The sequence below is a fragment of the Tinamus guttatus genome, unplaced genomic scaffold (assembly GCF_059628265.1).
Source record: "Tinamus guttatus ecotype Peru unplaced genomic scaffold, ASM5962826v1 Tinamus_guttatus_pri_ptg000030l, whole genome shotgun sequence".
Taxonomy (NCBI): Eukaryota; Metazoa; Chordata; class Aves; order Tinamiformes; family Tinamidae; genus Tinamus; species Tinamus guttatus.
The window spans coordinates 2,548,815-2,576,363 of NW_028288564.1; the positions used below are offsets into that span (position 1 = coordinate 2,548,815).

Below are 27,549 nucleotides of genomic sequence, written 5' to 3' on the forward strand. Positions count from 1 at the left end.
CTGCTAATTCTGCTTCTCTTACAGAAAGAGCACAAAACCAGGGCAGATCCCACTTAATACACCATTGATGTCTAAAAGTGCCCCTACTTGGTGCTTTAGAAGAGATCAAATAATTAAATGAAGCATCTCATTTTCTGCTTGGGGTGGAGAAATGTTAGGCCACTCCATTTCTTGTCTCTACTGAAACCACTGGAGTGCTATTCTTATGCATATGAATGCTAAGAAAAGATGCCATCCAAAAGTACAGGCCCAAGAAACACCCTGAGAAATACCTGATTATTTTATTAAATATAATTTTCATTATTCCTGTAGGGCACACCATAAGCAACAGAAAACTATGTCGTACTTATGAACGAGTCTCTCAAAAAAAAATTTATGAAGGCTGATTTTACAGAGCTCCATTAAGTATTACTTTCTCTATGGTACATGCTGCTACATGTTTGGGTTGACATTTGCAAACTGACTCTTAGGTTAGGCTAAATAAAACAAAAAACTGTCACGGGATAACACAGCAGTGCACCTTTTCACCATTCGTGCCCCGCAGTGGTTCACACTGTGTATTAAGGAGCTTTTGTAGGGCACAGATGCCCCTGCTCTGCGAGATGCCGCATGCAAGAACTGGCTGGTGCGAGGACAAGGGCTGAGTAAACTGGCACTTCCACCAAAAAATCATCCAAACAGTGGCAGCCTGAGTGAAACACTCCTGCACCAGGCCAAAATGGGCTCTAGGAAGCATTATGCACAGCCAGGTCATTTCCACTGGAGAAGAATTATGTTGCCTGTTTACTTCTGTGCTGAGCTATTCACTTTTTTTGGCTTTTTTTTTACCCTTGTGCTGTGATTTTATTTTTAATTATTTATTTATTTTAATGAGAGCGAAAGTCTCAGAGCTCTTTTTAGTTCTAAAGGAACGATTTGAGGCATTCTGTGTGTTCTGCTTTTTTTTTTTTTTTTTTTTTTTCCCCAGGGACATTAATTCAGAAGCAACAAAGAATATTGTAACTGTTTACAGTAGCCCTCAATGTACAGCATGAAACTTGTGGGTTTTGAGAGGACTAGGAGTATTTGGTTGCAAAATCAGAAGCTAAACTAAAAGCTTTAAATTCAAAAATGTTTGAAGTTGCTCAAACAAACACAAGGAAAAATTTTCAGCTTGCCAACTTTGAAAATCATGTGAGTCTTCCCATTTGTTTTATTTATCTTGCTGTGCTCCAGAAACCAAAGCAAGCCTGAAGGCCAAATGTTTTTGTATAAAACTATATGGGATAATTATTTTATTAGTATTTTATCCTTAGACATTATTTTATCTTCAGACACATCATCCTTTACATGTTCAATCAGCAGCCGCTACTTGCATAGGTTATTTTGCAGATTAACCGACACTGCTTGGTTGTGTGAGAGGTCCTGTAGGTTTCAGCTGAACTTCCAGAAAACTGTGGTGCTTCCTCATAGCTGCAGAGCCTGATCTGACAGGACAACTAGTGTCATGCTTACCCCAGTTTTCATGTATGGCCTGTTCAAGGGTTCGGACAGTCATTGGGGTTATATAGTCACAGATTACCAGTTTGCTCACTGCTGAAGGGAACCTGGACAAGGAAATCGGTGCCAGTTTGAGTTTACTTACAGCTGTTGCTTCTTTTGCTTTTCCAGAGTGCTTCTCAGCTGCCCTATGGCAAAGCTCTCTACACGTATGAGGGGAAGGAGCCTGGAGACCTCAAGTTTAACAAGGGGGACATCATCATCCTGCGACGCAAGGTGGATGAGAACTGGTACCACGGGGAGCTCAATGGAAACCACGGCTTCTTCCCCGCCAGCTACATCCAGTGTATCAAGCCTCTCCCGCAAGCTCCACCTCAGGGCAAAGCACTTTACGACTTTGAGATAAAGGATAAAGATCAAGATAAGGACTGCTTGACTTTCACCAAGGTGAGGGAGGTGTTTTATTTGAGAGGAAGCGGGTGACAGGTCCTGAGGAGGAGATGTGAAGGTATTGGCAGACAAGCCTGGAGAGGGACAGTGCTGGTCCCAGGGGACACATGGACCATGTGCCCTGGCAGATCCCCTCCCATGGCATGGTCCAGACATGCTACTTGTGCAGTGGTGGCCACATGCACCTCTCCTGCATTCTGCCATATGCGGTCTGGCTCCCTGCTCAGCAAAGTGCTCCTGCTTTGTCTGAAGGACGAAGCGCTGAGGTGCCTCGCCTGATATGCAGCAAGGTTCAGTTAAACACAGGGAAAATCTACAACTAGTGTTGGCTAAACACTTGCTGAGAAGACTTTTCTATCTAAAATTCATATATTCATCTACACTGAGATATTCTGCAAGAATGACTCAATTCCAGAAAAAAATTCAAGTGGAAATGTGTCTCTTAATGTACCTTATTGAATCAGATGTTTCAGGATTTTGTTTCAAAATGCTATTTAACTTCAAAGTTTACATTGTGTCCTATCAGATTCCAACTAGCAGATGAAATATACTGCAATCATATAGCACAGTATTTCCTATTTTAAGTGCATAAACATTTTAAAATACAGACATTTTTTAAATGTTGGGTTTTTTTTAAATCAAAATGTTTAAGAAATTCCATCTGAAATGCAGGAAAACTGAGATTTTAATCTCCACTGGAACTAAACTGTCACGTTTTCCCTCTCTCTTCATCTCCCCTCCCCCTATTTCTCCCTTCCCTACCCTAGCAATTTGTATTGTCCTAAGATGGGCTTCATGGATATCAAGAAATCCATACTAAAATAAAGCATATCCCCTAATGTTAATTTATGGCACTGGATGCCACAGGGAACCTGTTCGTTGTCATATGCTATTTTGTTTCAGCTGTCCGCAGCTCTTATAGTATAACATAAAGTAATAACAATTATGCTGGAAATGAATATGAAATAGATTATAAAAATATCCTTCACCGGGATTTTACTGACCTCTTCTTTTGAGGCTACTTATTATAGCTGAATGAATTATTTGCAGCATATAATTTTCTCACCAAATGTAACATCCTTTTTGCTTGTGCCACATTTTTTTTTGCAGAATGCAATTTCCTAGAATATATAGGAATAAATATTTTTCATATTTATTTAACAAAAGGTTTGTAAGCAGTTTTGCTCTGTGGCAAGCAAAGCATTTTGACTGCACGCAGTGCAAACGCTGTGGCTATCCAGCCTCCCTGGAGAAGGTGACAAGTGGTAGATATACAATGGCAGAAAGTTAGCCAGATCTTGAAGATACTGTTAGTAAATACACTTGCTGATGTGCTGTTTTCCAGTGTTTGCACAGGGGTAGTGATAGCAGCATATTGGATAAACAAACTTTCTTGCCTTGCAATATTCACTGCTTGCACAACCTAAGTAGCTTCATTAGTATGGCAGGCGGTTGCCATCTCTTTTGTTAGAGCAGGGCCTTTCTTGGACACCTCTGTATTTTGTCTACTTGGTACCATTACCCTTTCTACAATAACTGCCTTCATACGCTGATAGTTTTCATTTTCTTGATTGTCTGATGTGTTTCTGACATGCAGATTTTTTTTCTTCTGTACAACTTTAGTCTTACTCCCTCCTCTTCTCCTTTTAATCACCCTCATGTTACTATCTCCATCTTTTTATCCCTGATGATTGTGTTTTCCCCAAAGAGGGTTTGATTTCACTTTTACTGCTATTTTCTTCTTTAGTTCCTTCCACTACATGCACTGTCACCTTGTAACTCTTTTTGTCTTGCCTACTGTTCTCCCTGACAGTGAATAATCTATTCTTCATCTCGGGACCTTACGGTCATGTTTTCAACAGTTCCCTCAATGCTAATTTTAGCTGTCACCTGTGCTGATAAAGGTTGCTGTTTAGCCCAGATTTTAGATCACCTGCTGATGTAGTCAGTTCTTTGTATAGTCGTGAGCACTGTGTTGCTGTGGATATGATTTGTCACTCAGAGTAATATTCATCATTTGAATGTCACTGTTTGCATCCGAAGATCCTGGGCCTGATTTCAATTTCTTTTAAGCAATCTCTTTCTTTCCTCAGGTAGAGGAATTGCATCAGCACATCAGTCATACAAACCAGGGTAACCTATCTGCGGTCCTGCAGCTCATTTAAAGCTATGAGGCATTTAGAACTACTTGTAAATTTGTATTATAGAAGAATTTCTCTTGCAGGAGAAACTACAAGAAGGGACAACAAATACAGGGATATTCCATGTTAGTTATTGCACTTTTTTGACTTACCTTTTTTTCCCATCCCCTTTGTTATGGTGCAGTCAGAATATCTGTAGGTGTAATAAAGAAAACCAAAGGAATGAATGTATGAAGGAAAGGAATGATATTTTGGTTTCCCTCTTGGTAGGTTTTTTTTTTTTTTCCAAAATTAAAATGTCCTGCTGTACCAGAGATGGAATGCAAAGAAATGAAGGGTGTTTTGCTGTGCTCCTCATGAGCAGTGCTGCAGAGAGCTGCTGCCATTTGTCCATTTTTGTCTCCTGTAGATAAAAGCTCTGAAGTCAAAAGGCCAAAGAAAAATCAGTTATAGTATTTTTGTATGCATGGCTGTAAGCATAAAAGTGGCAAATCTCCATCGTGAGTATCCAGGGCAATGAACAAAAGTCAAATCTTTTTCAGTTACGCCCTTGACTCCTCTTCCTGAATTAGTCATGTGTAAAAGCACCAGGTCCTCCCACTGCCTCGCATTCTGCAGTGGCCACAAGAAGATGAAACATCCTGGATCTGCAACTTACCTATTCTCACGCAGGGTTTGGCAGGGATCAGCCAAATCCATTATCTAGCAGTTATGTTGCTCTCTGTAATGACTGGTTGCAGCCCGGTGTCAGTTCTGCCCCAGTTTGCCCCCAGCAGCTGCAGAAGTGTTGCTCCTGATTGCCCCAAGCACAGTGCAATCAGCATGTGACCTGCAGAGTCTCATCACATGCATCTGGGATATACTCATTTAAAACAGCTTCCTAATGTCCTCTTATGCGATACCACAGTATGAGCCTGGACTCGTGCTGTCTCTGCTTTTAAGAAATGATTCAGCCTTCTCTGGGCTAGGTTTGCTGGTATAAGCCAAGCACAAAAGGACTCTGCTCTCAGCTACAATAGTGTAAATCTTATGCAATCATAGTATGGTCTGTGTGTGTAGTTACTCCGTGCTTTGGATGAGTCCAAATTTAATACACAGTGCTATTTCAGTTCTTGACCACGCTTTCCACGAATGAGTTTGTGTGGCCCTTTGAAGGTTCTGTCCCAGTGGTAGAGGAGTTTCAAAGCTGTCAGGGTAGCATCAACTGTTTCTTGTGCTTTACTATTCATTACATTTTTAATCAGTCTCTCATTTATTTCCTTCCTTTATTTCCTCCATTTTCTGCCATTTTTATTCTGACATTATTATCCCAGCCCTCAGCAGTGCTTAGCAAGTTTTGGGTCAATCTTGGAGCTATCGCTTCCAATCCCAGTTCCTCACTACGGAGTGACACCCTAGCCTGTTAGCATTCAATCCAAGAGGCATTTGCTTTTCAGTGGAGTTGTTGTAGCAGCTACTGGATCCTGCCAGCTGGTGAGCGCCACGGGCAGGCACACCAAGTGCCACGCAGTGCCACTGAAGTCTCCCTCATGCGCTAGCTGGAGTTGCCATCTCTACAGAACAGCAAATGCATCTGCTTCATATTGCTTCATTAAAGGCCCTTAATGACTAGAGTGAAAATCAGGCTGTGAATCACGCCTGTTATTGGACACAGGTTTGTGCTGTTTCTTCGACAAAAGGGTTCATTTCTCTGTCAGTCAGATTGTTTTTCAAGTGATTTCTCTTTGGCTTCCTTTCTGATGATGATTAGAAACTGGAACTGCAGGCCCTACGTGCCTGTGGCAAGGCTGCCAGGCACTGATGAATAGAGGGACTTTAACAAGGAAGAAAGAACAAATAATTAGAGAAACTTCAGCAACAGGCAAAAAAAAAAAGGGCACAAGGTGTCTGTGTCAAACTGCAGTACACACTGTTGGCCATTGAAATGAGATTTTAGGCTTGGATTCACTTGTGCTGTCTGGAAATCAGTTTAGTAGATGTGAAATAGTGAAGTTTAGAAGACGCAAGTGGCGTGCCAAGAGATCTGTGGCTTTTTGCTATTCATAATCCTTTTGGGAACCTTTCTAGGAATATATAGGTAGCATTGCTATCCAACTACTTTAAAGCACTGAAATAGTTCATGCTGAAACTTTTGCCAGCCCAGTGTGTAGAACAATGTCCTGGGCTGTGAATTCAATGAAACTTTCTACTAATAAAGAATTTCAGTGATGTCTCAGGATTTGTTGTAATCCCTGGTATTTTTCAACATCCTTCTGAAAAAGAATTCCATAATGGAAAACATTCTCAAGGATCTTCACTTTGCTCTCCTACAAAGATAAGCATTATGAATGTCAGCATGTTTCTTGATGTGCAGCTCTCTGATTGTCTCATACATTTGGTAGCCAAATTTGGCACAGCCTAGCTAAAGTAAATATAGAGAAATTCACCCAGGTATCATAGGTCTATTGAAAATAAAGCAGGTATTTTGAAAGGTCACCCATTCCATGCCCCATCCTAAAGCAGCATCAGCTTGGGATAAGTCTTTCCTGCCAGATGCCTGTCCAGCCTACACGAGGAAAGAATAGTCCACAGGTACTCCAAGAAATCCAGTCAAGCACTTCAGTGTTTTTACAATTACAGAGTTTTTTCTTAGTATCTAATCTTGTGTGTGCATGCGTATACATGTATATGTGTGTATAAGTATGTGTTTTTTATTTTTATACCCACACGTGCACATAGATAGATGTATAGATATATCTCCTTGAAAGTATAAATTCATCATGCTTCGAGGTTTATAAAAAGCCTTTTGAGAAAGTAGCTGAACAACTAGAACAGGTTGTCCTATTGAAGCAATTCGGTCTCCTATTTTCCTCATTTACCCCCTTTACCAACATGCTAAATTTATTATAATTAGACTCTTGTAAGAGCATGTGGAAACTTTACAGAGCTATGTTACTGTCAGTTCTTTACACAGATCAAAAACGGTCCATGCAGACAGGGCTTTGGAAGGGGATACTATCTGTTTCTTCAGGAAATTAAATGCACAAATTATTCTTGCATCCTTCCAGCTGTAATAAATAGCTGAAGGACTCAGTCTGTGTCTGTTTTCACTAGCTTTCCCATAATGGAGCATTGAGAGGAATAAATCAAGGGAAACATTTAAACTATTTCAAAATGCATATGTTCAAAATAGGCAAGTTCAAAAACTGCAAAGTACATCATTGCACTGATCCCTTTCTATCCATTTAAAACCATTGTCAATACATTCTAGTTTAGGAATTTTGATGTGTTTTAGTCCCTCTGTGAGGAGAAGTAGCTGCAAAAAATCCTTCCCTTGCCTGAACAGCCTCATGGCTAGGTTATTTACATGAAGTATTAGCGCATGTAGGTAAGTGTGCTTTTATTTTCCTAGAACAGTAACGAGTGGTGAAAATAAAAGAAAGGTTAAGAACAGCCTCAGCCTTCTGGAGAAAGATGTTTTTCTTTTTTTTTTCTTTTGTTTTTTTTTTTTTAATTGATTTCTGCATAGGGTTGGAATAAGATGGGAAGCAATGAGAAAATGAGTGATCATCAAACTTAACTTTGCAGCATCTTTTCAGACCATTGCTTTCCACTAGTCACAGGAAACACTTCATGAGATCTTAGTATGGAGAGAAGGTTTTCCTCAGCAGTATTTGTAACAACTGGAACCCCTTCAAGTCTTTGTTGATTATAACAATCTCAAGCACACAAAAAACAGCACAAATCAGGCAGTGAGTTAAGCATCCCAAACAAGAGTAAGTCAGGTTTTTTTTTCAAGTTGTGTGAGCTTTTCTAATCACTGGTGAGTTTTCAGTTTTGACTCCATCAAGAGAACTTTTGAGCAGTATGAAACTTATTTATTTATACTTTTCTTAATCCCATAATCAAGAAAAGGGCATCTTCAGCTGAGATTTCTGTAATTTTGCTTAGACTAACTGTAAGATTTAAAATGCCACTGATGTGTTGCTTTTGCAAAACTAACTTAATGTAAACTGAAGTCAAAGCAACAGTTCAATGCAAGAATTGTTATAATATTCTTGCATTTTTACGTGGTTTGCTCTTTGACATGACATTAAAAAAAAAAAAAAAGAGACCAAAATGCAGTGCAGGCTAGTTTCTAAGCGCTTCATGCTATACCTTACATCTCATGTTGGATGTCTGCTCTGCCTGTTCTCCACTGGGACTTCCCTTTGAATTTTCTTCTGGAGCAACCAAACACTTGGATAGGCTCTTTAGAATAAAAGAGCACAGGGGCTGGTTTGTGCTTAAGTGTTTTCTCCTTTGCGTTAAAGGCTACCTACTTGTTCCTACCTACTTTTCCCAGGCCTTTGGAGCCTCTGGCAGCTAGCACAAACTGCAGCTGTCTGTAAGTCTGTTTAATATGCTTTGGAGGACAAACTTGGACGGCTCAAGATTCAGGGAGGATTTTTATGTGGTGTGTGCTGCCTCTTCCTAAGTTGTTATGTGGGTAATTGTAAAAACTGACATCTCAGTGTAGAAGAAAATACTTGTTTTTGTCTGTTGTTTGTTTCTGATTTTTTTTTGTCTGTTTCTGATTTTAGGATGAAATTTTAACTGTCATCAGGAGGGTAGATGATAACTGGGCAGAAGGAATGCTGGGAGACAAGATTGGCATTTTCCCTATCCTCTATGTTGAGGTAAGCTCATGAGAGGTTGTGTGCGTTTTTTCTTGGCCTCCTGTGTTTATTTTAGCACCCTCAAGAGTAGGATAACCATGGAGATCCTTAAATGAGAAGTTATACAGGAATAACTGAAAAGGGAAATTTGGATGCCTTGCTCTAGGGCACAGTGTGAATATATTCTGATGGTGGTCATTTTCATGGAAAGTGGCTAACAAAAATATGTGCTGTATACTATCCAGATGATCCTCATCCAGTGGGTTTTGTACAAGCTCTACAATACATATTGAAGAGAGAGGAGGATGGTCACAGCAATGGATTTCACTGTGCTTCATAGTTCACTCACCTTACAAGAGAAGCGTGCTGCCGACGGCCGCCTGCAGCTCCCTGCATTCCTTTGGCCATGGCATTTCCCATTCTTTGCATTCCCAGCAAATGCTTTGCTATCCCAGTTGCTGTCAGAAGGCACATGAGGAGCAGCTGGGCTGGCTCAGCTGTGCTTGGAGAGCACAGCTCTGCAGAGGGGGCCTTACACGTGTCCACTGCCTCTGTGGGAACTCGGACAGCTCAAACCTTGTGCCCAAGTCTCTCATCCCTGGGCCAGATTCTCATCTCCTGTAGCTCGGCATATTTCTGCTGATTCCCACAGAACCTCTTTGACGTTTGCCATGGGAAATCTTTGTCCAGCGTGTGCTTTGGCTCAAGCACACCTAATGCAGTTGCCTCCATAGGGGAAGGCAGTGACTGGCTCATAAGGGCAACCTTCGTAACAGGGCTCTTTGAGCCTTTCCCTACCAGTGTTGGCTCTCATCTGTCCACCTTTTATTCTGGGAGTGTTGCATGAGGTCAAAGTCTTCCTTTTATATTGGATCTGCAGCATTAATTTAGCTGGATGTCTTCCACAGTTATATTTGAAGTCTTTGGGAGTGCTCCTGCCCCAAACACTTTCCTTAAGACATGTGAGACATTTATTTTAGATTAAACACTTAAGTCACATGTCCTCTGAGCAGTCCCATTTTGCCATCTTTTTTTACTCCTGTACATCCTTGTGCCCTTGCCCAGCCAGCCAACCCCTGCTTAGGAGAAGAGCTCTAGCAGCCACGACATGGATGTGCACTCACTGAGAGTTGTTCTGATCTCTGAGCTCCAGATAATGCTTTTGTCAAGCTTTCCTCTTTTAGGGACAGAACAGTGGTGCAAAGAAATGCTGAGCACCACACATGTGTGCATTTTTCCCAAGTGCAGCCTGTTTGCATTCTGTATGTGATATTCAGAGCTTCTGGAGCTCCCAGATAACAGTATTGCCCTGATCCTGCTCTGAGGTTTATACTGGTGTAACTCTTTAGGACGATGTGTCTCTCGCACACATAGCCACACAACTGTGGCCAGCTTTAATGCATTCCTCCAAAATTACTTCACCAAATGCCTTTCTTAATGACTGGGGACAAAGCAGAGATAATTAGTACTTGACTGCCTAATTATTAACTCCAACAATGACCAATTTGGAATAAACTGTCATTGTGTATATATATATATATATTATTGTATTCGCACAGTCAACTAATATTAAAAGCAGAATGTGTAGGGGCTGTTATTGGGAAACCCGCTGCCTCACATAAGTTAACGAGTAGTTTTCTTTCATTCTGAAACCGTAAGACCTTCTCAGTTTCTCGTGATTGTATGGGAGGCTAGGGTTTCTCGAGATCTTATCCTTTATCTCTTCCCTTTCCTCTCCCTTGTTTTGCAATATGACTGTCCTGAACCTTACTACAGAAAGAGCAAAATGGGGATCTCAGTGCTCCCAGCCCTTATTTCATGCTGCAACCTTCCCCCAACTTAGCTTTGCCTGCAGGCCATATGTGCTTGCATTGCCTGAACACTGTAGGGTCTGATCCCTCTCCCACCCCTACATGCCTGTTCCCTTTGATAACTGCTGTTTTAGGATGAAGGGCTCCAAGCCTCTGAGAAACACCCTGTTGGAAATGTGTCCCACTGAAGTCCTCCAAGCAGTAGCACATCCTGGGCAGCCACAGAGGAACATGGGATACTGCTGTGCAGAGTAAGAACAGCAATATTTGGAGTTTCTAAACACATCAAATGACCAGGCACGCACAACCAAGGAATTATAAATGTGCATGTGCATATACATTCATACATAGCAAATAAACACAGGTATATACTTACACATACTTTTGTATGCACATGCTTATATTTATCAATATACATTTAATATCAGGAGGCTTAAAGGCCTTTTAAAATGAAACACTTGGATGACATGGGTGTGAAAACTTGCACCATGGTTTGTATAGCCAACATGAAATAATCCTCCAGACAGAAACGTCAGCCACCTGTTTCATCCATATCCCTGTGAATGGAAGCCTTGTTCTGGCTGTGAAATGAACTTATTCAACTATTGGATATTTGCAAGTAGCTCACTGTTGTCAGATTCAGATGTTACTTTATATTAAAATTTAAGAGGAATCAGTTGCCCAAATCCCAAAAGTCTTGAAAATCTCAACAACAATGCTTATAAAGTAATTCCATTAAACAAATAGCACTGGAATCTAAAAACAGTCCTTGAGTGTGTCCAAATTCATTAAGTGGTTTTGAAAACTTTGGCAGAATGTGCAGAATAAGCAAAGCTTAGTTTGTGTGGTAATCTTTCGTTGGTGTGAACCGATTGGCCAAAGTGGACAGGGTTTTGAATGGAGTGGACTCTAAAGCCATTGGCTTTGGATGGAGTGAACTCCAGCCCATAGTCCAAATCTAATGGCAGGCACTAGTGTCCCCAGGCTACTCCTATGGGACAAGCAAGAGCCTTGGGGCCTTAGAATAACTTGCTGGTTTCTTCAGAAATCTTGGAGTACAGCCACGACCGGTGGAGTATAACACTTGCTCTACCCCACCTTTGACGAGGAGTTTTTTTGTGGAAAAGCTCTGCAACATCCCACCCATGAATACATGAAAGGAGGACTCTTGCAGGTACTCTGTTACCAAACATTTTCACTTTTAAGCCACAGTGAGGGTGGAAGGAGGGATGAGCTGCCATGCTACTGCTGCCGCCTGACCTGTTCCTGGGTGACTCTCAGGAAGAGCAACCAATTAGGGAATTCATAATCAATCAGGGCTCCACTGGCCTCTAGCACTTGGGCTTGTCAGCTGGCTGACATAAAGGGCTGCAGTGTCTTCTTCAACTCCCTTCATCTTCTTTCCGCCCTGTGTTCCTGAGTTTTACAGTGGTCCACTTCTATAATGGACTCCGCAGTGCCTGTGAAGGCCGCTTTATTAAAGCAAGACTATGTTTTCATAGAGAAGTGACACAAAAAGCTCAACAAAAGTATTAAAATATACTAGCTCCCTGTGGTGTTTTACAACATGCGTATCTCAGTATGTGCGGTTTTCCACATAGCCATATAACATGCAGTATAATGTGACGTTTTCTATGTCTCATTCCTTAAATATCTAGCAAGGGTACTTGCATGCCTCCTGCAAAGCCACCCAATCTGAGATGTGGTCTGAGAGCTCTCTGGGGAGAAGCTTTTTCTTCTCTCCATAGTGTCATCCCTGTCTCAAACTCTGGGAAGCTACAATAGTATAAGTGATAAATATTTGCAGTCACAATGGTGACTTTTAAAGTGTCTCACACACCGTATGTTCTGTCAGTAAGAATATACATTATTTTTTTCTTATTTTGTTGTTGTCATCCTTCATTGCCAGTAGGAAACATTTGGGGTCATAATTTGTGTTTTATTTGTCTACAGAAAACTCCACATAATCAAATTAATTCTCAAGGTGCCTTCTGTCCTGCAACAAACATCTTATTAATAATCCATGTGATCTGAGATCCTATTCTTGCTAGCAAGACTGTGGACCTCTAAGGAATTCAAAGTCTTAAGTTTTTCTTATTTTTCTGTCTTCGCGTTAGCACATCTAATAACTGCAGTTATCTCAGTTTAGAAGTTAAGTGCTGTGCTTTAATGTGTAAAATTGAGGATAAGGAAGAATACAGTGTGCTCGAATAAATTTAAATATCAAGAATGAAGTTGGGGACTGGAGAGGGTGCTGACGAACTGGAGGAATGAATCCTAGGCAGACGGTCAGGAAGTGTAAATTACAAAGCTGAGTTGTTAGATCAAAAATTCTCACCATAGCCCCAGTGCAAAGAAATATTGACCAAGATCAAGAAACCTTATGGAGTCAGTGGTAGAGCAGGGCAATTACGTCCAGTGCTACTGTGACTGTAATGTCAGCAAATTACTATTGATGAAGTGCCAGCCCACTGTTATGTTTTATTGCAGCAGGGGCACTGAAAGCTGTGATTAAATAATAGTAGGAATTTAAAAAATTCTTTTCAGAGCAGCATAGCAGAGTTATGGGGATCTTCTGTTCTCCACAGAAAAAAGAAAAAAAAAAAAGATGGAAGGGAGGTGTAGCAGAAGCCGAGCAGAGAGGGAGGAGGAGAGGAGGAGACTGGGCAGATTTGATGGTATCAGTGCTCTGCAGCATAGATCCAGTGGCTCCCTTGAGCCATCAGGGGAAAAAAAAGGACTTCTGGCAAGTCAATTTTTAGAAGGGTTCAGCCAGCAGGGTAAATATTGATGAAACCAAATGCAATTCTTAAAGGAAGCAGTGATTTTACATGATGAAATTAGCTTATTACCTTAATCCAGACAAGGGTATCCACGCATATCTGGCAGGACCCCAGCCGTGGGCATAAAAGTGTCACAGAAACCCCTGTTTCAAGCAGAATTTGTGCTTAACAGCTGGCAAATAGATAAGTGAGTGTGTTTTCACTCTGACAACTTAGGATAACTATCTACTCTAAGAAGGAGACTCAAAAAATCACTTTAAAAGAGCAAGGTCTTTCCTATAGCCCAGATGGATAACGAACATGATATATTTTTTATATATATATTCCTGGTGGTTTGGCCCACAGTCTGGCATTCAGTCTGCATGGCAGATTTTATGCTTTTTTCTATATGCCAATTCCTAGTTTAGTATTTTTCACATCTCTTGATGTTCCTAGTGGCAGTCATAGCAGTTATATTTTTAAGAGTTTAGGAGAGTGCATGTGTGTGTGTTTCTAGCTGTGATAGATGTTTTTGATCATTTTCAACAACGTCAACAAATAATTGTTACCCTGTCTACTTGTCTACATTTTCTCTCTCCTAAATCTGTTTGGACAGACAGGTACGTATGGGTCTCTAAAAATGAATTCAGCCTTGAGCTTGACCTTTCATTTATATATGTGTGGTCTCTATGGCAGCATTTTCTGCACCTTCCTGAGTTTCCTTTATGACATCCTTCAAAAAAAAAAAAAAAAAAAATAGAAGCATTAGGCAGTCACTGGAGTAAAGTTTGTTTCAAGCCCTTTCCTAAAAGAATGTACAATCGCTGTCTTTCAGGACTGCCAAATTGGCTCATTTTAGTCTTCCTAATATCATTTAATACTAATAAAAATGGAAGCTTTTGAGCAATGGATAGAGTGAAATGATAGATGATTTCAGAAAAGCTGGCTTACTAAATCTCAGAGGAGAAAATTTATCCCAGTAGTAAGTAGGTGTAACGCTAATGAGTTAAGAATTATATCCATTAATACCAGAATTGATTTTTTTCTGTTCTCTCTCTCCCTCCATGTGTCAGATAAAAATGGAATAGGAATCTTGTTAAGCTGACAATAATGTAAGCTCTAAGAGGTGTTCAGCTAATTTCTACTGAAAAGCATTGTTATTGATATGCATTTTCAAAATTCATAATTACATTGTTTTAAGGCTTTCACTCTGGCATGTTCATAGTATCATGGATGAAAATAATTGTTTTAAAGTTTTGACTCACACATGCAAGGTATAATAATGTAAAGAACTTTAAAAAATGCAGAACTAAGAATATTAGTAGTTGGAAGAGGGAAGTAGATTAACATCCAAATGCCATGCCTTTCATTAGGGAAAACTATAGTTAAGTCTGTTGCACATTTCTGGAATATATCCATCTTCTCAGTGCCTTGTTCTGACTGCTTTTGTCAGTTTCAGTCTCTGTAGCTTATATAAATGTTTTGAGCAGCCTCCCTGTTCATTTTTGGAAGTGAAAACTCTTGTGCTCTCTACATGAGAAAGATATAGCCCAAATGAAAGATAATTCCAAAGGTCTAGGATTTCTGTGTAATAGCATTTGTTTATAGTGCAGGCTGTCACCTTTCAATGCATATTACTCTTCACTAATAAGAACACAGGACACTCATTTCTGCATAGTGAGACTTCAGCTATCGTGGACAAGTGGGTAATATGCAATCGCATTCATAAGACAGTCAAGAAGTATCTTCATGTATTTGCATCTCCTACTGCTACTGGAAACCTTGTCCTGATCTACAATTTTTGCTAGTTTTGGAGTAATACATACATTATTTTTAATCTCTGTCTCACCTGCATAATGGCTTGTTTTTTTTTCTTTTCCCTTTCGGTTATATAATTAAAAAAAAAATGTTTGCTCTTTGATATCGTATGTAAAATTTAAATTAGATGATTGACTTTGGGCAATTCTTTTTTTCTTTCCATTCCTCTTAAGTTCTCTGTTAATTTCTAATATATTCTATTTTAGGTGATTTCTATAAGATTTTCCTCCATCTTTAGGATGGAAATTTACCTGGATTTGTCAGCATCTGACTTAGACAAACTCCAGGCTCCCTCTGAGTTAGATTAGTTTAGCTCCTCAGCTCCGTAGCCCTTTAATAATCACTTCCCTTAGGCTACATGTATACAAGAGGAGGCAGGATTGCTTTCTGGTGTCTGTATCTGGGAGCGTGTTTCAGTTATGCCCCAAATTTGTCTCAGATAGGTACCGCAGAAAAGAATTTGCTGTACTGAGATCATGGGAGTCATGTCACGTTTGAGTAGTTCTCCAGCCCAGTCATGACACCTGCGGTGAGCTGTGATGTGAAGCAATACGTAAAGATAGATGTTGCCATAGGTTGTGAAAAATTGCCTTTTTGAAACTGGTAGCCTTAGTTACAGGTATTTTCTTGCTTGTCCCTCTTCATATTTACTCTGAAGTAAATGAACTCATAATTAACTTCAATTCAGATTTCTACATTATGAGAATTTTTTTTCTATCAATCAAAACCACATTCAGACTATTAGCACCTCTTACTGTTTGGAAACTGTAGGACTAGAAATTGGCCAGCTGTCATACTCAGGAATATCTTCCCCACTATCATTTGTCTTAATTTTCTAGATTTATTTTACAGAAATATCTCTGCAAGTTTCTAGTCTAGCCAACCTAGACATGCAACATGTGCAAATAAGTCAATTTCCTGAGGCTTTCAAAGGCATACATATAAATTTGGTGTCTGAATTTGGCATTCCCAATTCCTGCTGGAAGTTCTGCCTATCAGGTACCTAAAATTGAAGCAAAAAACATACCTGAGTTAGATGGACTGACTTTTGTTCTTGAGAGGATAACAAGACTTTGATCTCTGGCCATAGCCCACTCATGGATTTCCTGCAAAATCCGGTTTGTCATCCTTCCACAGCATGAAATGACAGGGATTGACCCTGCTATGTTCTAAATATACTGTCGCTTTCCCTATGCTATTAGCATGAGTGCTGCTTCTCTGCTCTTCCCTTTCTCCTCAATGCTCCCAAGCTGTGAGTATACTCCAATAAATGCTTTTCATTCCTACATGCCATTCTGTCTTGCTATGTCTACACTGAGTTTGGTTCCTGCCGCAGAGTTAATGTTCTTCTGTTACATCTCACTGAGGAGTAATATAGTTCAGTAACAGCACAGGTTTCTGAGGGGACCTATGCCATTTCCCAGGCACTGTGTGCAATGCCTCGGAGTCCTCGGGCATCATCTGTAATCTGGTGCCTCTCTCAAGGCATCACGAGAATGATGCTTTGTCTTTTCCAGCCATTGGTCACCTCTGACAGTTTCTCAAGATCCTTCCAGCTGCACCAAATTCTTCGATATCTTTTCCTTTCAAAAGAAAATCTGTCTCACTCACCTAGAACTAATGTATGGATGTATACTGAAGAACTAGATGTCAACAGAGATGATTGAATTTGTTGAGCAGTTAGTAAAAAACAATATCCTAAGGAACTTCATTATTTCTTAGACAGTTTTCTTTTTGTTTCCTGACATTGTTGTTAGAGTATGTGAGTGTCTTAATTAGCTTCCTTCTTGAAGAGCTCTCCTTGTTCTGTAAAAGTCCAACGATGGAGGGCAACAGCCAAAATGCAGCCACAGACGAGTACACTGAAGCTTTGGGAGATGCTCCCTGGCAAATCAGATGTCCTCCCTGCCATTTTGCTGGCACCAGCAGCCTCAGGACAGAAGACAAAATCTTTTTATACATCAACCACAGGATTAGCCTTGGGACTGCCAAGGAAAAGTGAGCCTGCTGCTAAAGTAACATCATGTGGACGGGCCTGGAGGAGGTGGAGGCTCACGGTATCTCCTGCCATTCCTGTTATTGGTGTGACAGAGGGACAGGATGGAGAGCTGGTGTCTGTAATACCGTAAATGACTGCCGTATGGTTTGCTGGAGGATGCCTGCTAGAGCCCCTTCTCGTCTCAGTTCTCAGAAGATAGCATGTTACGTAAATATTATTCTGCCTTAATGAAGAAGCACAATGTTTGGTTAGGCTTGACCCTTAAATCTTTCAAAAACAGTAGCCTCAAGAACAATAGCTTCCTGATACGATGAAATTACTTCTTCCTGCAACAGCTCCTGGCATCGCTGAGCATTCTCTGTAGTGCTCATGAGAGACCCGCGAGTGCAGATGTGTACTGAGTGCTTTCCTCAAACAACAAAACTAACGTGAAGTTGATCTTTAGCCCAAAAATGTGACTATGTAAGCCAAAAACAGATGTTTGAATTAAGGCTCAAATCCCCTAACATTTTGTTAGGTGTTAGTGCTGAGCATCAAGAAAACCAAGTTCACAAGACAGAATCAGTACAACCAAATTAAAAACAAAAATGGGAAACAGGGAGAGGGAGTTGGAATTAATTTGGGTATTTCCATCTTTTCCAGATTTTCTCATAGAGAGCACAGAATTCTTAACTGCTCACTCCGTTGTGTTTTGTGCAAGTTCTTGGTTTTACTTCCTTTATTGCTTTACAAAATAGATCAGCCACTGTTCATGTTCTGTTGCACTATTTGGGAGTGTGTTACTGTGGTTATTTTATTCTGATAGAAGACAGGGCTGCTGCCAAAGGGATTGCCCTGCTTTTCCTTCATCTGTGGCAACATGTTCCTGCTGCCTCCCTTGTGCCACGATGACCAGACATGTGGCTGTGTACTGAGATGGATTGAGGAATTCATCCTGTTGAAAGCTACTCATTTTAGTTGTCTTTGAATTTTCAGTTTTCAGTCACATTTGTTCCCTCATCCCACTTACTGCATGGTTACATGAACATCTGTGCTATCACAGAGGAAAGGACAGAAAATGAGAAAATAAAAAGTAGGGTATTTGGCCACTAATATCCTCCCTTCACAGATATTCTGCAGGTGAGACTGCCAGTGAGCAGTGCTCTAAGCCACCACACCAAAACGGTGAGGCAAGGAACATTGGCTATGTGCAAGCAACCTACTCTTCCTCCAAGTCTTCCCGGAATTTATCTTATTATTTTATTAAGTTATTATTTTATGAAAAAGCAGCACTAAGCACTCCATAAACAAGGTTAATAATATTAGTCTCCATTTCAGTAAGGCTGGAGGGAGCGCCCTGCTCTAAATCTGACTTTGAAGGCCTCCGATCTGTTTAGACGCAATTGAATCAGGCTGGCAGGAAGTTTCGTGAGAGAGGTTTCCATAATAGAATTTTTCCATAATAGAAATTTTCTGGAAACCTTGGGGCAAACCAAGAGAACGTTGGGACAGTGGTGGGTTCACCCTGGTGATGCTCTCCCTCCTCTTGTTCTGTGACTCAGGAGAGGGAAGTGGGAGCAGAGGGAGCTCTGCCTCCCCTAACTGCTCCCCCAGAAGAAAGCAACCTTGCAGGAGGAGGGCAAGTGCCTTGCTGTCAGTGGGGAAGTAAGGCTGATGGGCTGTTTCTTGCTGGGCATCTTCTTGCTCCCTTTCATCTGAGCCGACTTTACTCAGGGGGCTCTCTGCTCAGGGGTACCTTACTCAGTGACTGTCTGTTTTTCCTCTTCCTGAGTATATGAATTCCTGAGGTGGGAGGAGGGCTATAAAAGTGCATGATAACCTCATTCCTAACAGTGTCATGGGCCATGACAAGGTCTGGAAGCTCCATGCTGGGCTTTTCTGCCCCATAACAACTGGAAAAAGGAGAGGGGGTACTTCTCTGCAGCAGCTGCTTAGCACCATGATCCTTCTCAAATGCCACCTCTAGTTTTTGTTGTTTATATGTCCGTGTTGGCACAAGCGGGATCTTGAGAACTGAATCGGTCTCAAAAAAAAAGGAGATATAAGGTCATAGCAAAGACAATTCCATGCTGATCTAGGGATGCGTCTGGTTGCTTTTGCATAGAGCAACTTTTGCTTCATGTATACCAGAGGTCACCATGCAGTGCACTGCTGGAGTTTGCATGTGACCGTTGCCATTTGGTCATTAGTTGCAGAGGGTATAGTGTGCTTTCATGGCAAGTAATAAAGGTATTGCAAGTGGGAATCACATCCTCACACTTGGCTCCCTTTATCCAGGTGGCTGGCACTCCTAGTCTTTGGTCACAGTAGATCGTGATTGCTGAACATTCACAGAGATCAAACTCTTTATCATCCTATACCTGGATTACTCCAAAATTTTTCTTTTTGATCCTTAGCAAATGCAGGTTTGCCTCATTCATATCCCTCCAGAGTCCTCATCTCCTGCCATTTCTCATCTCTGCAGACTTCTGGCTGCCCTTTTTCTATCATGCTCAGCGCACACAACTTGTTCTCATTTGCAGACCTTTGGTTCCTACTCTACCTACAATCTTTTAATTACCACTGAAATACCAACTCCTGACTTTGATCAGCTAGCAATACTGGTGACTTTTCTCAGATTTCGAACTTGTTTTCTTCCACGGTGCTCCTCAGTGTTGTGAAGAATGCTTCAAAAACATCTGTACAACTGCATTAACAAAAACATCCGCACAGCTACATCAGCATTGCTTCCCCAGACCTCTCTCTCTAAGATTGTTCTTTGCTGTCATGCCTGCAGAAGACTCATGGTGTGCCAAGTTCTCTGCCCATCTGGCTGGCAAGACTGTCTCATGTTATACTTTATCTGTATCTATATGCTGTCTCTTGTCTTCATTTTAAATTGCAATTTCTTTGGGGCAAGAGCTGTCTTTTTGCAGAATGTTTTTATAATGTTTCTCACAATGGGGTGCTGATCCATGGAGGGAGTTCTCCAGCGTTTAATGACAAAAATAATAAAAGTGTTATTAGCAAATTTCTCTGTGTGACTGCATCACATGATGTGGTCACAGTTTGCAAAAGGAAATTCTGAAATTCAGTTCCCTTGGGCAGAAGTCGTCTCTCTGCCTAGAGAATATAGGTGCAACCCAAGCTAGTCCATTTTCAGAAAGGAATGTATTAGGAAAATATTTGAACTTGAGTAATTCCACAAAGAGAAGACTCTTTCCCTGCCCCCCGCTCCAAATCAGTATTCTGCACTTTCAGAAAGATTTCCTACTGTGCAGAATTTTCATTAGTCCATTAATTTTGCCATTTCAGAACTCAAACAGCATGGCCTAGAGCAGTGGTTTTCCAAATTCCTTCCAGTTGTAGCATGCTAACATAAACAACATTTGCATATGGATGTCGTAAAAATGACTAATGCCAGCAATCATCGTACTTTATTGCAGTAACGTGACACATGTGCCTGAGCACCCTGACAGATCTGCTCATAGCTCATTGGCACTGGTGGAACAGCACACCTCTTATCTAACGGGGACACCCATGGCAGAGCACACTTTGATAGGAACCAGAGCATGAACCCAGCATCAGATACATATCCTGGAGGGAAAGGTCCAAGCGGTTTCACTGCGTGACAATGAAGCTTGGTACGTGTCCTGTACACCAAACCAGAATCAGTTTCAGGAAGAACAAATAGCATTTTCTGGTTTCATAGCCAAGAAGTTCAGTGAACTTCTTGACTGCAGCTGTTGACAAGTCAGTTGAGAGACATTTGACTCTGACCTCGGCTTTGTACCCAGTCATATGTTAACATCTCTGCTTCTCCAAAGAAGGCTACAAATGGTTCCTCTAGTTAAGGGAAAGTCAGTCATACTGTGAATGTGAGGCTGAATGCTGCTATTTTCAGTCACGAATTTGCAGAGTTGAGGGAATACATCATAGTTCAGCCTCATCTGATTTTTCTTCCAGAAAATGAAGGGAAAAGGTTGTGAACCTGATTACATCATCACACTGCATAGAAAACACATTTTCTTGTCTTACAAGCTAGCTTTCAGAGCCTTTTCAGGCTTTCTAAACAACTGAGTTGTACATGATTATGCCATGTCTAACAGCCACTCCTTTCCAATACCTTTCAAATTTATTTTCCACTTTTTACCAAATATGACAGAAGCATAAAGGCCTCCAAGGTAAGACAAACTTACATAAAAACTGTGCAAAAAGTGCAGGGAAGAGAAGGATGCAAATTAGTGCTCTCACTGACAGAAGAGCTGTGCTGTATTACCAGGCATCAGCAAATCTATGTGGGAAGCAGGCACTTTAAATGCACAAATAATTTAAAGCAGAGCTTACAGCTTAATAGCAGGATAGGGCAAGTACGAGACAACAAATGCAGGCTGGTAACTTCTGCCTCTCAGGGAAAAAAAAAAAAAAAAGATTTTAAATGCCATCAGCATAGGCAGGTCCTATCTCCCACAGACAATCACAGAAGATCATCATATCCTGCTTTGTGGCCATTTGCACGTAGTTCATCTCCTGCTTCACAGAACGGTCCCTCTAGGGTGTTATCAGACTCTCATTGGAAACAGTAGCACATCATGTCCCAAAACTGTTGTTTTTTGTTGTTTTTTGTTGTTGTTGCTGCTGCTGTTTTCACCCAGATTGGCAAACAGTGAATGCAGTGCCTGGGCAAGCTCTCTGGTGGAGGGGCAGCTTTTGTAACTCCGCTGAGCTGGTGCCTCACATCTTTCAGTGTTGGTTGCTCTGTGTGAAACACAGAGTGTGAACTCAGAGCTGATGGGGCAACTCTCCACCACAAGGACCCCTGTTCTGTAGCCAACTGTAGCAGGAGCTCCCTGCACATGCTGTCAAGCTATACAATCCCAGGGGACCTTGTTGTATTACAAACAGCCCTGTAGCACATTCCTTTGCTGTCTTGTATCTGGAAAGCAGGAGCCAGAACAGTTTGTCCTCAAAAATGGCTCTTCCCTATATATAGTGCACAGAGACTAAGGGAATGTTTATCACAACCTTTTAGTGCCGATGTCTACTTGAAGTTCCTTTTACAAACAATTGAACTAAACCATTTTCCTGGCACAAGCTTTCATCCTTCATTTTGCTGTTTTATCAGAGATAGAGACAACAGTACATTTATTTCTGTGTGATTGCCTACAGGTAATCTTTGGTTGCAGGAAGTAAAACTTAATTTCCCTCAATTGCATGAGATTTCTTTATTCTACACAAAGTTGCAAATCACATCGACAAAGACTCCTTGCTTCCTCAAATATACATGAAATGTGCTCCTTGTATTGCACTTCCAGAACATTCTCAGGTTTATTCAGCTTTCTGCTTTCTGCAGGTAATATTGCATGATGTGGGGTGTTAGGTAGGCCTTTTTCTCATTGTCCACCAGAACATTCCTGTAAACACATTCAGAAATGACTTCGGCATATATTCTTAATGCTTCCCTCATCCTTTATCGGAATAAGCTTGAAGCAAGTGCTTTCCTTAAAAAAAGAAAAAGAATTTGTGATATTGTTCTTTCCTTCACACAACCCCGAACATTACAAGCACAGCCTTGTTTTTGAAGAACAAATCTTGAAGAATGAACAAAATGACACTATGTAGTCTCTAGTCATCTGTGGCTTATTTAGTCATGTAACTTGTGGCCAGCACTGCAAGGAAGAAGACAAACTTTCTTACTACAGTGTGAGTGTGGAATTGGCTGGTTCACAGGCCCTTTGATAATTATTTGAAGTGACGTGCCTTATTTTGGCAGTCATTTGTTTTAATACTCCAATTTTCAACAGTTTCCACAGTATTCCTCAAAGAGCGTCATGGCAGAGTTTTTCCATTTAACAAGAGAAAGAGTGAGGGAGACTCAGCATAGCTGTAGGCATGGTGGCTTTCTCCAGGAAAGTGGCAGTCATGTTTCAGGTCTCCCACATGAGTTCCTGAGTCACTGCACCAGAGCAGGACAGGTTGCTGCTGTATTTCTTAGCTGATCAATGATCTGAAAAACAGTTTCCTGATGGATGTCTTGTCAAAACTAGCATATTCGAGAGCTGTATTTCAGTTCTGATGAACCTGCATTTTTTTTGATAAAAAAACAGTTGTCAGGGTACTCCTGACTGGCTCTAACAGACTTTCCTGCTACTGAAATTGGTGCCAGATAAGCATCAATCCTTCCATCCTTGGAGGTAGCTAGAGTTTTGCCATTGACTTCAAAGGAATTAGGATCAAACACATGAATTCATGTCTGCATTTTTTTTTTATTTAGCTTTTTGAATAATTTATAAGCAAAAATAAGCTGGATTCTCCCACTCTTGCTGGTGTTGAGTAAAACTGTATTTAGTTACTTTATTTGGTTTCAAAGGAGCTTTGGTGCAATCATGAGCATCTCATTATGAAAAGAAACGGTGCCCATAGAGGACAGATAGGAAGAAAAGAGAAGGAAATCCTTAGGCACACTGAAGACTCGCATCAGATCTGAGATTCAGAGATGACAGATCGAAAGTAAAGTAGTCTTCATACTCAGAGCTAACGACTAGGTGGCTGGAGTTGTTTCAGAGGGTGCTGGGGAATGTAGAAATATGCTTCTTTTCAGTGAGTTCCTCTATTTCTAATGCCATTATATTTATTTGTATGCTTATTCTTCTCATCAATTTGGAAGTTAATTTCCATAAATTTACTAGTTATGCTTTACTGCTGAGCAGACTTTGCAGCAGATTATACATTTTCTGGGATTCGCTGAGCCATGTGTTTGTTCTGTATCCCTAAGAACTATTTCCATCTTAAGATTGTTTGGAAAAAAAGGAAAAGAAAAAGAAATCCCAGTCCACCACCCAAGGCTTAGTGTTTACGTTTGCCGCATGCATCATTTATTTTCATCCTGCAAGATCATAGTGACACGCTCGCCCAAGCACATGCTGTTCTAATATGTTACATTCCTTCAGCTCCTCCATGTGTTAGAAGTGATCCTACTGCTAGTTGAGAAAGATCTTGTAAGACAAGGAAAGAGATTACTAACCAGTTCTACATTTCAAAGAACCGTGTCATAGACAAAAATGATTGGCTACTTTTTTCCTAAAATATATTTTTACAGCTATTCTTCTGCGTGAATGTGTCCAAGTAAGTGCATATACTATATTTCTTGTATTTTCTGGGTGTATGAAATAAACCTGTTTTCAGTCACTGTTTGAGGTTTCAAACATCTATAGGGATAAACTGCCTTCAGAAAATCTGTTCCACATTTGCTTGTCCCTTCCTGGCAATAAACTTAAAAAGGTGATAGTGGCTGGTTACAAAGAGTGACACAAAAACATTATATGAAGCTGTATCTTGTGCAGGGGGGTTGGACTAGATGATCTCTAAAGGTCTCTTCCAACCTTAAGGATTCTATGTTTCTATGATTTTAAATTGTGCCTTACTAATGAGTCTTTGTTAAAAGATGGTGCATAAGTGAATGCCTGACTTTTTAACTTCTGCCCAGTACATTTAAACTGTTAATGGAAAACTTCGGAGACTTTCTTTACATTTTTTTTTCATTCAGAATTTGCAAAACATAGAAAGGATGAAAAATATAGATGCATTTGGTATGACTTATTTGAAGAGCCTTTGGCACAGCTTTATCTGTTAATATCCCGTTAGTAAGCTTTTGGACCTGCTGTGCATGGATTGTATTAACTTACCCAGTGGACATTTTAAGTATTAGATAAAGTGTTTCTCCTAATGCTCATTTGAGTCAAAGGACATTTTTGCTATTTGGCTTTAGTAGAAGAGAGTTGTACCCTGCTTTTGCAAAAATGAATAACAGAAAGGAAAAGCTTCTTTAACTTTTTGAAAAGTCCTTTTTTGAGTATGAGAATTTTGAGGATGCTTTCAAAGATGCAGTCCTCTCAGGCACGTAGCAGACACAGAGAGACTCTTGTGCTGCTTTGCCCTTGCTTATTTAATAACCTCACTGTGCTTCAGAGAATAAATTATAATCTTAGTGAAGCCAATTTAATGGGGGCATAAGAACATAATATTTTCTGAAAGTACCTACTCTGAACTGAAAGCACTGTAATAAATTCAGACTATTTTAGTCACAAAATCAGTTATACAAGTCCAATTACCAAAGTTTCTGCAAGGCATAACATAGGGATCTACATGATCTTCTCAATATTTATGAACTCTAAAGTGTAAAAATTGACACTCTCTGAGTTAAAATATTGTCAGTCTTTTCAAGGAGGCATTTTGAAGTTTTATAAGCAGTGGCTTTTTGTTTTCTAGTGTTTTGGGTTTTTTTTTTTGGTTTGGTTTGGTTTTTTTTTTTTACTCTGCTTAGTTATGCCTCTCTAGGACTTTGAACAAGATTTTTTTTCTGACCCTTTTATCCTTTTTAACTAGATATACATAGTTTTGTGGAAATTTTCAACCTTTTTCTTTTCAAAGGGGCCTGAAGTAACATCTGAGTTTACACCTGTATTTCAGCTGCCCCACCACTAGATGTTTCTTCCTATAGAGACAGAAAAAAAACTTACAGACCAAATGAAGCTCTGCTTCCTGAAAGCCTTAATAAACTGTACTTTCTGGTTCAAACTGGCTTCAGATTAACAAAGTTGCTTAAGCCTCTTGGAGAATTTAAGCAATCCTTCCTCATTCTCAAAGAATGGCTTTTTCATCCCATTTGTGCCACTTTGGTCTGTGCATTGTACTAAGTATGTACTGAAGCATCTTGCTAAATCAGAAACCAAATGAGAGTTCATCTCTAGTAGGTAGATGTCAGTCAAAAGCGAATCTATTACGCACACATAAAAGACTAGAAAGGTAAAAGTATTCTGTAGCAATAAAAGACTTAATGTCTTCTGTTTTACAGAAGGCAGTGCTATTAGTAAACTGTTCCAGGAGCTGCTGTGTCTCTTGGAGGTCTAAACTACATAGAATAATGGCAGTATTGCTGATTGGTATAAACACATTTTTTAGGCACATTTGTTAGGGGAGATGCAGTTTCTATTAGTAAAATAGTGGGTTTACCGTTACGGATGTATTTTGGTTTCCCAAAGAAAATAAGTTGTGCTGGTATTGTCACATTTTTGCTGCTGTAACTGAGCATATTTTGTGATCTCTTCTGGTTCAAGAGCATTAAGAAAAAAGTTACCTTAAACACTGCTCTTTCTTACAGACTAGAGCAGCAAAGTTTAATTGTTTAATTTTGACCCAAAACTTCCCTGCTTCTCCCTTATTCTGTGGAATAAAAAAAATGCTATTTGATCTAAAACTAGAAGTATGAACCCACCCCGTCCACAGTGGAGACCTCATTCTTCATCCTGGCTTGTGTGTGTAGGTAGGGGCACAATGTTGCACATTGATGTTATAGTTCATTAAATTACTTGGGGACATACAGGAATATCTAGGGCCATGCTAGGATAGAAAGTGCAGGTGACGATCTCTCTCATATATCTACTCATCCTTAACTGAAAAATCTCTTCAAACTGTTGCCAACTAGTCCCTTTTAAGCACATGTATATCATAAATTTGTGGGTGATGGGGACATGGGGGTGTTTGTGTGAAGATGTGTGAAAGAGAGGGAGGAAGAAAATCACCATAATGTGTTCTGCAGAAGAGTACAGCTTATCTGGAGACTAATAAAACAGTAATTCTGGCAGTGGAGAAGTCCTGAGTGAGGTAGCTTACTGCTTGTACCTTTGTTTCCCATATGGGAAAGTCTCAAACAGACCATCTAAAAGAGTCGTATCTAAAAGCCAGAAGAAGAAGAAGAAAAAAATCTCACTTAGTTCATATTGTATGGACTGTCTGGCTGGTAGCCAAACTCATGACAGCTTGTATTGTGGCTGAGAGAGCAGTGTGGCTCTTGGATCAAGGTCAGCAAATTTTTAATGAACGGAGCTTGATTACTGCTCCCTTTGAGGGAAAAGGTTGTTTGGAGGTGAACAAGGCTCAGTACAAAGGCGTGTTCCAAATCCTCATTCACACTCAAAATTAGATGGACTGAAGCTATCTAAAGCACAAGTTCCTGAGAGCTGAGGAATACCTGCATAAGAAACAGGCTCAGTAACTCTATAAACTGAGGTTGGTACATCCTTATCTTAGCATGCAGTGCCCACGTTCAGTATTCACTGAGACCGTGTGAACAGTTTTACTTTAGTGTTTCATCACATCCCTTATCCAGCACTATCCCTCACCTAATTTAGGGCTTAGCCTTGCAGGGTTTTGCATTCCCAGACTCAAGATTGCAGGACTGCTGGGATTGTCTGACTGGCCTAGCATACTGTATCCCAGGCTGTATCCCTCTGCACTGTTTGCTGACTTTCCTAGGGCTTCTCATTATTATAGAGTAGATCTGGGCTAAAATCAGTCCCATTGCAACTGCAGGGATATTTAACTATTTTAGAGTAGCAAGACCAGAATTTCAAACCCCAGTTCTTTCTGATCTGAAGGATCAGAAATGAGCAAGAAAGCTGAACTCTGGTATTA

The 27,549-nt window shown here is 40.4% G+C and overlaps 1 protein-coding gene across 1 annotated transcript in view; it reads left to right on the forward strand.

Moving 5' to 3' along the window:
* Positions 1–27,549, forward strand: part of SH3RF3 (SH3 domain containing ring finger 3) — a 237,705-nt gene that overhangs the window by 146,003 nt on the left and 64,153 nt on the right. The window contains exons 2-3 of the mRNA XM_088530028.1: positions 1,651–1,926; positions 8,633–8,728. Of these exons, the coding sequence (XP_088386154.1) occupies positions 1,651–1,926; positions 8,633–8,728 (372 nt within the window). The remainder of the gene's footprint in view (positions 1–1,650; positions 1,927–8,632; positions 8,729–27,549) is intronic.